The 12,624-nt window shown below is 44.4% G+C and overlaps 1 protein-coding gene across 1 annotated transcript in view; it reads right to left on the bottom strand.

The window, feature by feature from the left end:
* Positions 1-12,624, bottom strand: part of ADSS1 (adenylosuccinate synthase 1) — a 56,986-nt gene that overhangs the window by 7,408 nt on the left and 36,954 nt on the right. Inside the window, exons 3-8 of the mRNA XM_040412778.1 lie at positions 9,641-9,703; positions 8,579-8,629; positions 8,421-8,487; positions 5,692-5,799; positions 4,953-5,034; positions 4,645-4,771 (exon numbers count right to left, since the gene is read on the bottom strand). Of these exons, the coding sequence (XP_040268712.1) occupies positions 4,645-4,771; positions 4,953-5,034; positions 5,692-5,799; positions 8,421-8,487; positions 8,579-8,629; positions 9,641-9,703 (498 nt within the window). The remainder of the gene's footprint in view (positions 1-4,644; positions 4,772-4,952; positions 5,035-5,691; positions 5,800-8,420; positions 8,488-8,578; positions 8,630-9,640; positions 9,704-12,624) is intronic.

Raw genomic sequence — 12,624 nt, 5'->3', positions numbered from 1 at the left:
CCGTGCTGTACTATTACGCAGGGCTGATCGGGTGGGTGCAGGAGCTGCGCCCACCTGATCAGCTGCAGGGGTCCAGCAGTCACTGATAGCCGGACCCCTGCTGTATGCGCCGGCATCGGTGAAAACATTGATGTCGGCGCATTAACCCTTAATGTGCCGCGGTCAGCGCTGACCACGGAACGTGCAATGTGTGGAGGGAGGGAGAGAGCTTCCATCGGTTCCCCGCGCTGCTGTGACTGGATCTCACAGGCAAGCAGGCTGTAAGTGTATTACAGTGTATAATACACTTACAGCCGATGCATGACAATACAGAAGTATTGTGATGCATTGTAAAGGGGATCAGACCCCCAAAAGTCCCAGAATGGGACAAAAAAGAAAGTGTAAAAAAAAAAGTTTAAAAAATAAAGTTTTACAAAAAAATTCAAAGTTTTAAGTAAAAAAAAAAAGCGTCCTTTTCCCAAAATGAAGTAAATTAGGTATCGCCACGTCCATATCGACCCGCTCTATAAAAATATCACATGACCTAACCCCTCAGGTGAACACCATAAAAAAAATAAAACCTGTGCTAAAAAAACATTTTTTGGTCACCTTACATCACTAAAAGTGCAACACCAAGCGATCAAAAAGGCGTATACCCCCCAAAATAGCACCACTCGGTCACCTCAGCCTGCAAAAAATGAGCCCCAACCTAAGACAATCGCTCCAAAAAATAAAAAACTATGGCTCTCAGACTATGGAGACACTAAAACATGATTTTTTTTGTTTCAAAACTGCTTTTATTGTGCTAAATGTAAAAAAAAAAATAGGTATTGCCGCGTCCGTAACAACAAAAATGATACCCTACCTAAGACAATCGCCCAAAAAATAAAAAAGCTATGGCTCTCAGACTATGGAGACACTAAAACATGATTCTTGTTTTTTTTTGTTTCAAAAAAGATATTATTGTGTAAAACTTAAATAAATAAAAAAAATTATACATATTAGGTATGGCCGCGTCCATAACAACCTGCTCTATAAAAATATCACATGACTTAACCCTCAGGTGAACACTGTAAAAAAATAAAAATACAAACCGTGTCAAAAAGCCATTTTTTTGGTCACCTTACATCACAAAAAGTGTAATAGCAAGCGATCAAAAAGTCATACACACCCCAAAATCATACCAATCAAACCACCATCTCATTCCGCAAAAAATTAGATCCTACCTAAGACAATCGCCGTAAAAAAAAAAAATACTATGGCTCTCAGACTATGGAGACACAAAAAAAACATTTTTTTCAAAAATGCTTTATTATGTAAAACTGAAACAAACAACAATATTTGGTATTTGCCATGTCTGTAACAACCTGCTCTATAAAAATACCACATGATCTAACCTGTCAGATAAACACTGTAAATAACAAAAAATAAAAAACTAATTTTTTGTTACCTTGCCTCACAAAAAGTGTAACATAGAGCAACCAAAAATCATATGTACCCTAAAATAGTACCAACAAAACTGACATTTTATCCCGTAGTTTCCAAAATGGGGTCACTTTTTTGGAGTTTCTACTCTAGGGATGCATCAGGGGGTCTTCAAATGTGACATGGCAGCTTAATATTATCCCAGTGAAATCTGCCTTCCAAAAATCATATGGCGTTCCTTTCCTTCTGCGCCCTGTCGTGTGCCCGTACAGCAGTTTACGACCACATATGGGGTGTTTCTGTAAACTACAGAATCAGGGCAATAAATATTGAGTTTGGTTTGGCTGTTAACCTTTGCTTTGTTAGCGGAAAAAAATTGATTAAAATGGAAAATAAACCAAAAAAGTGAAATTCAGAAATTTCATCTAAAATTTTCCATAAATTCTTGTGGAACACCTAAAGGGTTAACAAAGTTTGTAAAAATCAGTTTTGAATACCTTGAGGGGTGTCGTTTCTAAAATGGGGTCATTTTTGTGTGGTTTCTATTATGTAAGCCTCACAAAGTGACTTCAGACCTGAACTGGTCCTTAAAAAGTGGGTTTTGGAAATTTTCTGAAAAATTTCAAGATTTTCTTCTAAACTTCTAAGCCTTCTAACGTCCCCAAAAAATAAAATGGCATTCACAAAATGATCCAAACATGAAGTAGACATATGGGGAATGTAAAGTAATAACTATTTTTGGAAGTTATTACTATCTATTATAAGAGTAGAGAAATTGAAATTTGCAAATTTTTGGCAAATTTGGTATATTTTTTATAAATAAAAATGAAATTTTTTTGACTCAATTTTACCACTGTCGTGAAGTACAATATGTGACGGAAAAAAAGCGTTTTGAAGTTATTACCACGTGTCAGATTTGCAAAAAATGGCCTGGGCAGGAAGGTGAAAACTGGCCCGGGATTGAAAGGGTTAAAAGTTTGGGGACAGAAAGTGTTTTCTTTGTATCGTTTGTGAACATTTGTCGTCTATGAATCACATCAGTAAATGAACTGAACCCGATTTGCGTTGCATGCATTTAATCAGCGACGTCTGCGGTGACAATGAGTCTGGGTGACGCCTGAAATTACTGAATAAAAGAATAAGTTAATTACAGTCCTGATACTTTATAATATTGGCAACTCACAAGCTAATTACTGGAGAACCGCATTCTAGTCATTAAAAGGAGACGTTTAACCATCATTGTGTAATTATTCTATTAGCCGACTGTGTTATTAGCCGCGTTCTCTCTGTCACACCAGTGACCCTCCGCACAGAGAGCACGACCAGTCTGTTCATTCATTCTCATCTCTACAATCACAATGCAGCAGAATAGACGGAGTGACTTTGTAAGTGCATTACTTACATTCTACTGGTCTGGAGTTACTATTGGAAACAAGCTTAGCTGAGCTCATGTGGAATATGTCGTTTTTTAGGTCACGTTAGGCTACTTTCACACTGCCGTTTCTGGGGTCCGCCTGTGAGATCCGTTTCAAGGCTCTCACAAGCGGCCCAAAACGGATCAGTTCAGCCCTAATGCATTCTGAATGGATAAGGATCCGTTCAGAATGCATCAGTTTGGCTCCGTTCCGCCTCCATTCCGCTCTGGTGTCCGCCTGGCGATGCGGAGCCAAACGGATCCGTCCTGACTTACAATGTAAGTCAATGGGGACGGATCCGTTTTTACGGACACGATATGGTGCATTTGAAAACGGATCCGCCCCCCCATTGACTTTCAATGTAAGTCAGGACGGATCCGTTTTGAATTTGACTTTTTTTTTAAAGAATAATGCAAATCCGTTATGAACGGAGACAAGCGTTTGAATTATCGGTGCAAATACCAGACGGATTCGCACCGAACGCAGGTGTGAAAGTAGCCTAACTGTAAATGTGTAACTGACTATGACGCTTTCGAGAACGCAAATCACCTCAGTAAACTGTGTGTAGCCAGAAAGGAATGTTTCAAGATTTTAGCTCTGAAGTATACAGAATTGTGAGTGAAGCTTCGGAGTATAATACAGGCTGCAGAGCAGGATTAATACAAATTGTATCTGTCTATCTATTGTAGCAAGGCGCAAGATCCGTCGTTGACGGAAGGTATGTGTCCCTGAGGTTCCTGGCCTCGATGAAGTAAGAGCCGGTATTTTTTTAAGGGTCAGCGGCAGCTAGTGCTGATTGACACTGTTTGCTGTTAGTATGGCTGTAAGCTGATCCGGGCCGGCTCTTACTGGGAGTAGTCAAAGTGCTGGGTGGGTGGCTTCTCCCCACGCTCCAGGCCGGGTCTTTACTGGCCTATATCAAACCCAGCCAGCAGTCTCAGCTGTGTGTGGATTACTCCTCTCTGACAGTGGAGCGCTGTCAGTCCCTGTGTGTTTTGGGATCTGAAAACTTGTGCCGTGCAAAAGGGTTGGGAGCCGCATGCTGAGAAACAGGCCCCTACTGCCTGCTGTGGACCACAGGTGGAGAAACTGCAAACCAGGTGAAGGTTTTTTGTTCTGTGGACTTTTCATGGTGTGAACAAACACCTAGACTGCAAAATGTCACTTTTTGCTTTTAATTAAAGGGGTATTCCCATCTTAATGATCACTGTTAAATCTGTTAATGATTTAACAGTGTTCATTTTTCTAAATATATTTAATTAACTAATTCCCACCCCTTAGAAGAAAAGAAACATATACTTACCTGACTGTTGTCTTCCGTCTCCCCTGGTTACGGCCACCGCTCTTCTCAGGAATCGCGGTGGCCGCGCTTAGCAGACGACTTCTTCTCTTCTCCCGGCCGGCCGCGTGCAGTCCCGAAAGCGCACGCCGAGGCCGCGCATGCGCTATGGTGATTTCTTCCTGGCCAGTATAGTATACTTGCCAGGAAGAAGTCACCAGGGCGTATGCGCGGAGGCGTGCGCGTTCAGTCCAGCGAGCGGCCCAGCCGGGAGAAGACTTCAATCAAGATGGAGCCCGCCCCCTGCCGAAACCAGGAAGTGGACAGCGCGCCGGGAGCAGGTAAGTATGAAACTGCGTGATGAGAATACCCCTTTAAGTGTGAATAAAACACTGAACTGTTTAAGTTAAAGACTTTGTGGTTGCCTCTATACCGCGTCCGCTAAGCTGCCTACCAGAGCGAGTCCCCACACTATCTATCTCATATCTATTCACCTATCTATCTATCTATCTATCTATCTACATAATTAGGATTTTTTTTACCAACCAAAGTCAATGTCAAGTAGTGCAGCATTAGCTCCTTCCACCAGAATCTTCTTTGAGGAGCTGTGAAGAGCTTCATACATGAAGTACACACCATCTCGGACCATTGGCCGTATCTTCTCGGCATAAATCTGTAACATTAGAGAGATTTAGAAGTTTGATATCGGACTATTCCAGGCTCATTATGGCAGGCTGCTGTATTATAAACCTTCCTCTATTTGTGGGATGATTATTGGTAGTTGGATTGCGGAGACGGCACTTTCCCTCCCAGCTTGTATTCCACGAATGGTCTCACAGAGAGATGACCCTTACCTTCAGTTTCTTCAGCTGTCCTTCTATATCGACTTCCAGAGTTGGAAACATTGACTGATGCTGATGTGCCAGGATTTTGAACCTACAAAATACAACGTTTGACGTTAGGATCCCTGTAGCCGTCCAGGATCCATCATTCCAAGGTGCTTTACTCACTTATCCTGTGTCTTATCCAGCTGTTCAGTCATTTCTGCCCTGGGAAAACTGAGTGCTAATCAATATGGCTGCCGGTACAGACCCTATAATTGTGATCAACCTGCTCTGTTAGAATTCAGAATGTCTAGTTGTCAGAGGCGTAGATATATGGGGTGCAGAAGGTGTGTTTGAGGGGTCCAGAGTCCTCACTACGATTATTATAAAGGGCACATGTGGGGAGGGGGCTGCTACAGATTTCGCTTTGGGCCCAGGAGCTTCTGGTTATGCCTCCACTAGTTATGCATGGATACATATCCTGGTCACGTACCATTACATATGATAACTAGATAGATCTACTACACAGTACTCTAGGAAAGATGGGTGACAACGCTTAGTGGACGCATAACGGAAGTGCATTGGTTGTCTTGTCAGTAAGCTTTTACATATATCTAAGAATATGCTGCAGTAACTTGTCACGACCACTACACGGCGGCCCATCAAGCCTAGCCTTGGTGAATGGATATGTGGCTTTGCCATGCAATGGCTTTTTGTGTTCGAAAATCATAATGAAAAAATAACGAGAAAATAAAAAGTTATACCGGACCTGGATGAAAACTCATCGAAATCTGAAAGCAGGTCGCAAACTCGGAGACCCGTGCGTGACGCTTTTGATGAGTATGTTGGTCCGATGCCTTTCTTCGTAGTGCCTATGCTAAGAAGAAAAGGAAGCGAGAATTAGAAGATATTAATACACTGGACTTATCAGTTACAGCAAAGGCAAGATGGTGCAAACCCTGGCGTGACGGACATTAGAGATGAGCGAAGAATGGCAAAATTTGATTTGGCTCCTTTGCCGAATTTTACAAAAAAAATTGCCGCCCATCATTGAACCCCTCAGATGCCGCAATCATAGCTGATTGCGGCATCTGACATTAATATTAAAGTGTAAAATAAAATAAAAAATCATACCTCATCCATTTGAGGGCGAAGAGCCGGTTGCCGCCATCTTGATTAAAGATCCAACGCGTCATATGTCACCTCGCACGGGATTTCACATGGGATCTTCAATCAAGATGGCCGCGGCCGGCTCTTTCGATCAAATGAATGAGGTAACTATGATTTTGACTAATTTTTTACAGCCATTTCAGGGAAAATTGATTTGCTACCACGAAGCACAAGGAAATTCAGCTTCATGGCAAATCGAAATTTCCCTAAAATCCGGATCGATTCTCTCATCACTAATGGACCTCCTGTGTCATGGCCAGCAGCATATCTTCAGCTGTCCTTCTATATCGACCTCCAAAGTCGGGAAAATTGACTGAAACTGACGTGCCAGGTTTATGAACCTACAAAATACAACGTTTGATGTTAGGATCCCTGTAGCCGTCCAGGATCCAGGAGGGGCTACCAGACAACAGTTCAGTGAACCCTAATGCCCATGGGGCTCCAAAACAGACAGATGGTTACTGCACCTCTGTTAACAAAGTTGCATCAGCAGAAAAGACTTCAGTTTTCGCGGCAGTACTGGAATTGGACCTCCGCTGAATGACAAAGGGTTGACTTCTTCGATGAATCACATATTTTTGCTTCATCGAATGGATGGACGTGTCAGACAAGAAACATCAGAGAACAAACACCCTGCAACCATTGCTGGAAGATGAGGCAGCGTTATGATCTGGGGAAGGTTTTTGTGGCATTCTCTGGGCCATTCATCCATGTGGAAGGCAATCTTAACACACTTGGGTATGAATCCATCCTTGCAGATCAAGTTCACCCATACATGCTGATTGTCTTCCCTAGGTTGGATGGGACCTTCCAGCAAGACAATGCGACATGTCACACAGCTAGAAATGTCTGACATTGGTTGGAAGAGCATGACCAAGAAATCCAAGTTCTACTCTGGCCCCCAGATCTGAACTCAATTGACCATCCTTGGTCCACCTCAATGGTTGTGTTCTCTCTATGGATTCTCCCCCACGTACCCTCCAGCAGCTGCACTGCAGTCAGCATGGCTACAGAAACCTGTGACAACCCACCAGAACCTTATGGAGTCATCCCCAGCCTGTGTAACTGCTGTACGTGCTGCACACGGCCGTTACTCTGGATATTAGCTGATGGTCATAATTAGAGATGAGCAAATTTCATATCTGGAAATTCGTTCACGCTTCGTTTGGTGGTAAAAGGTGAATTGTATTATGGATTCCGTTACCACGGACCATAACGCAATTCTATGATGGAATGCATAACGGAATGCCTTTAGAGGCATTCCGTTATTAATTCCGTCATAATAGAAGTCTATGGGCTGCAAAACGGATCGGTCCCGTTTCCTTTAGGCAGGGGAGTCCATAACGCAATTCTGCTTTTACCACCAAAGAAGCGTGAACGAATTTCATAACATCTCTAGTCATAATAATGTGACTTGACTATGTCTATTGTATGGAGCGTCATATTTTATATAATGTCCTTTTTAATGAAATGTGTTATATTGTATGAAGTGTCTAATATTGTAAGAGCAGTGAGACTATGGAACCCTCTGCCTGAGGAGGTGGTGATGGGGAGTTCACTAAAAGAGTCCGAGGGGCCTGGATGTATCTCTGGAGTGTAATAATATTACAGGTTATAGTTACTAAAGAGGGGTCGTTGATAGGGATGAGCGAACACCTGGAAGTTCGGGTTCGCCTGGTTCGGCCGAACTTTGCCTCAAAGTTCCGGTTCGGGACTCGAACTTGACCCCGAACCCCATTGGGGACCCGAACTTTGGGGCACAAAAATGCCTGTAAAAAAGACATAGTACGGGCTAGAGGGCTGCAAAAGGAAGTCAAATGGGGGTAAGAGCAGGACAATTGCCCTGCAAACAAATGTGGATAGGGAAATGAACTAGGAGGCGAAGGTCAAAGTGGAGTAGGAGGTTGAGGAGGCGGTGGATGTGGCGGTGTAGGTAGAAGCGGTGGTGGAGGAGGAGGAGGTAGCCAACACTGTGTCTGTGTGTAGCAGCCGCAATATGGGCGATTTTTAAAGTGGCTGTTCGAGCTTTTTACTAGTGATGACCTATCCTCAGGGGGTGCCGGATCAGCTGTATGAGGAGACGGCTTGTCTCCCCGTATAGCTGATCGGCGGGGGCTGCCGGGTGGATATCCTGAGGATAGGTCATCAATAGTAAAATGCCCGGACAGCCCCTTTAATACAGACATGTGAATGACCCCTAACATTGTACGGAGAATCTGACATTACAGGAAGGGTCTTGTGTCTCCTCCATTTTTGGCTGACATCACATCCGCTATTACTTCTTATAATCTTTTTTAAGCTTAAGAAAAGACATTGTAATATAATTACTTTTTCCCGTCTTGAGCTTGTCTCTGGACTTCTTGGAGGCCGTCGACTGCCTGGTGGAAGTCACACACTGTGCGGGGGACAAACATGAGGACATCACTGAGACACACGTATGTTATATGTGTTGATTTACGTCCGTGTTGTGTTCTCCCGGCGCTTACCGATGTGAGCTCGGTCAGATATGATCAGTCTGTCCTCCCAGTCTTTTAAACCTGTAAATAATTTACAGTTTAACCATAGTGCACGTAGTAACATGGGAAAAACGGACACTAGAATTGAAAAAACCGTATAGACATGAAAGGGGCTGTGCACACTGTATTATAGTGTAACCTCTCTCAATGTAAAGGGCACCAGAAAATAATATAATAAATATGTAATAATACCCTGATGGAAAATTCCAGCATCTGGATCTGAATACTTTCTTAATTGCATGTAATTAAAAATGTACTATAGCCAGTGAGCTATTCAATAAATTGTATCTGTATAGCGCCACCTGCTGTTTGTTCTTTTCCTTATTTTCTGACCGTCTCACTGATCTGGTCGCACACGCTCAGTTGAAATCTTCAACTACCACTAGCCATATGTTCTGTTAGAAGCTGTGACAGTTATAGGGGGAAAGCTGCAGCAGAAAGAGCATGACCCCTGAGCTGCCAAGCTGCAGATAGTCTAGCAAAGCGTTTGGCGCAGTGAATGTGGAGATCTCTGGATCCATGTGAGGTACAGGGCTGGTTCTAGCTTTGTTAGAAAGAGATCGTCATGTACTGTAGGATGGCTGATTTTCATTTTTTACAACCCCTTTAACAGTGGCTCAGCTACCGCAACCCCATGCCATACGTTTCTCCTGCAGCGGCCACTAGAGGTGAAATGTAGTATTGCACGCCAACCATTCAGATAAGCCTCAGCCAGGTCCACAAGACCCAGAGCAATTCTGTTAGTTGAATATTTTCGGGGGCAGCGTCGGACTGAAGTCTCTTGGGCTCACCAGAGGAAATGATTCTGAGGGCCACCCTCTGTGTATATAAGGCCCTGTTTTACTAGGAGTCCAATGTGGTCATAGCTATGGCCCACTGGAGAATCCTCTGGTGCTCGGGGGACCCCTTTCTATGCCATCCATAGGCACAGTAAGGTATTATGTTCCATCAGTATTGTAAGATTTTATCTCTTTTTTTACCTTGAACCCAGTCTTTTCGGCCGGCGGTATATTTTACAGCCATGATTTTTACCTTTCTTTTCGTTTTTTTCCGCCTCCTCAAACAGTCCTGGCAGATGTATGACGACGCCATTACCTGTAGGGATGCACAAGGACAACATTAGACCACGGAGAAAAAAAAATCTGTATTACCGAGAAGCACAATGACGCCGCCATATAGCAGCATTACACTCCGCAGCGGCTGAAATATATGGACTGCAGAGCCGACTTCAGATATCCCAGTAATACATTTACTCCGGATAGAGCCGCACATCAATTCCCATAAGGGACGTAGATTACAAAAGTACATAAACCGACTACTGCCCGATAGGAGGAAAAGCGCAATATTAATATCGCACAGGGGAAATATGCTGCCGCTCCATTTGTCATCGCTAAACAAGAATATACGAGCAGTGAGGGAATTTTTAAAAGAGCGTTTTTATAGATCTCCTACTGCCTCAAGATAAACTCCCTGCTTTTTGCCATAAAACCCCATTAAGTAAACAGCCAGTACAAGAGTAATAGTAATGATAGCGCATACAAGGCTCGCCGGGGCACGCCTGATCTATTCTCATACCTTAGCTTCTGCATAAAGCCTACAAAACTACCGATTTATTATTGCTGTTTTTACGGCTCTTCATATATTCAGCTTATTAAATTTTTTCTTTATGGCGTGCAAATATTTTCCGGATGAATTAACGGGGAATGTGGCGGCTTTATTCCTGATTGTTTGACAGAGCGTAAAACTCTGCAACTGACTGGAACCATGGAAAGTTTACAGCAACGGCCTGAGGCAGGAATGACCGGCTGAAAGCGTGGTGTCAGCACAGATCTGCACGTGAATGTTCAGTGGTATTGAGGCCACCTACAGTACCTACCTACCTACTGCCTTCTATTTTAGGCTCGGACTGGAGCGCAGGGGAACAGGTAAATCCACCGGTCGGCCCCTCAACAGGGTGGGCCATTAACAAACTAAACAGTTTTTTATTATAGAGCCAGCAGGTGACATCTAGGTATAGAGACGGGCGCAGTAGCGTCCTCTCTACTCAGGGACCCCTATATATTATTATCCCTATATATATATTACGCCTATATACACTGCTCAAAAAAATAAAGGGAACACTTAAACAACACAATGTAACTCCAAGTCAATCACACTTCTGCGAAATCAAACTGTCCACTTAGGAAGCAACACTGAGTGACAATCAATTTCTCATGCTGTTGTGCAAATGGGATAGACAACAGGTGGAAATTATAGGCAATTAGCAAGACACCCCCAATAAAGGAGTGGTTCTGCAGGTGGTGACCACAGACCAGTTCTCAGTTCCTATGCTTCCTGGCTGATGTTTTGGTCACTTTTGAATGCTGGCGGTGCTTTCACTCTAGTGGTAGCATGAGACGGAGTCTACAACCCACACAAGTGGCTCAGGTAGTGCAGCTTATCCAGGATGGCACATCAATGCGAGCTGTGGCAAGAAGGTTTGCTGTGTCTGTCAGCGTAGTGTCCAGAGCATGGAGGCGCTACCAGGAGACAGGCCAGTACATCAGGAGACGTGGAGGAGGCCGTAGGAGGGCAACAACCCAGCAGCAGGACCGCTACCTCCACCTTTGTGCAAGGAGGAACAGGAGGAGCACTGCCAGAGCCCTGCAAAATGACCTCCAGCAGGCCACAAACGTGCATGTGTCTGCTCAAACGGTCAGAAACAGACTCCATGAGGGTGATATGAGGGCCTGACGTCCACAGGTGGGGGTTGTGCTTACAGCCCAACACCGTGCAGGACGTTTGGCATTTGCCAGAGAACACCAAGATTGGCAAATTCACCACTGGCGCCCTGTGCTCTTCACAGATGAAAGCAGGTTCACACTGAGCACATGTGACAGACGTGACAGAGTCTGGAGACGCCGTGGAGAACGTTCTGCTGCCTGCAACATCCTCCAGCATGACCGGTTTGGCATTGGGTCAGTAATGGTGTGGGGTGGCATTTCTTTGGAGGGCCGCACAGCCCTCCATGTGCTCGCCAGAGGTAGCCTGACTGCCATTAGGTACCGAGATGAGATCCTCAGACCCCTTGTGAGACCATATGCTGGTACGGTTGGCCCTGGGTTCCTCCTAATGCAAGACAATGCTAGACCTCATGTGGCTGGAGTGTGTCAGCAGTTCCTGCAAGACGAAGGCATTGATGCTATGGACTGGCCTGCCCGTTCCCCAGACCTGAATCCAATTGAGCACATCTGGGACATCATGTCTCGCTCTATCCACCAACGTCACGTTGCACCACAGACTGTCCAGGAGTTGGCAGATGCTTTAGTCCAGGTCTGGGAGGAGATCCCTCAGGAGACCGTCCGCCATCTCATCAGGAGCATGCACAGGCGTTGTAGGGAGGTCATACAGGCACGTGGAGGCCACACACACTACTGAGCCTCATTTTGACTTGTTTTAAGGACATTACATCAAAGTTGGATCAGCCTGTAGTGTGTTTTTCCACTTTAAAGGGAACACAAAAATAACACATCCTAGATCTGAATTAATTAAATATTCTTCTGAAATACTTTGTTCTTTACATAGTTGAATGTGCTGACAACAAAATCACACAAAAATAAAAAAATGGAAATCAAATTTTTCAACCCATGGAGGTCTGGATTTGGAGTCACACTCAAAATTAAAGTGGAAAAACACACTACAGGCTGATCCAACTTTGATGTAATGTCCTTAAAACAAGTCAAAATGAGGCTCAGTAGTGTGTGTGGCCTCCACGTGCCTGTATGACCTCCCTACAACGCCTGTGCATGCTCCTGATGAGGTGGCGGACGGTCTCCTGAGGGATCTCCTCCCAGACCTGGACTAAAGCATCTGCCAACTCCTGGACAGTCTGTGGTGCAACGTGACATTGGTGGATAGAGCGAGACATTATGTCCCAGATGTGCTCAATTGGATTCAGGTCTGGGGAACGGGCGGGCCAGTCTATAGCATCAATGCCTTCGTCTTGCAGGAACTGCTGACACACTCCAGCCACATGA

Source organism: Bufo bufo, chromosome 11, assembly GCF_905171765.1.
Source record: "Bufo bufo chromosome 11, aBufBuf1.1, whole genome shotgun sequence".
NCBI classification, from domain to species: domain Eukaryota; kingdom Metazoa; phylum Chordata; class Amphibia; order Anura; family Bufonidae; genus Bufo; species Bufo bufo.
The sequence above is the reverse complement of the archived record's forward strand: the minus strand, read 5'-3'. Positions and strand labels throughout refer to the sequence as shown.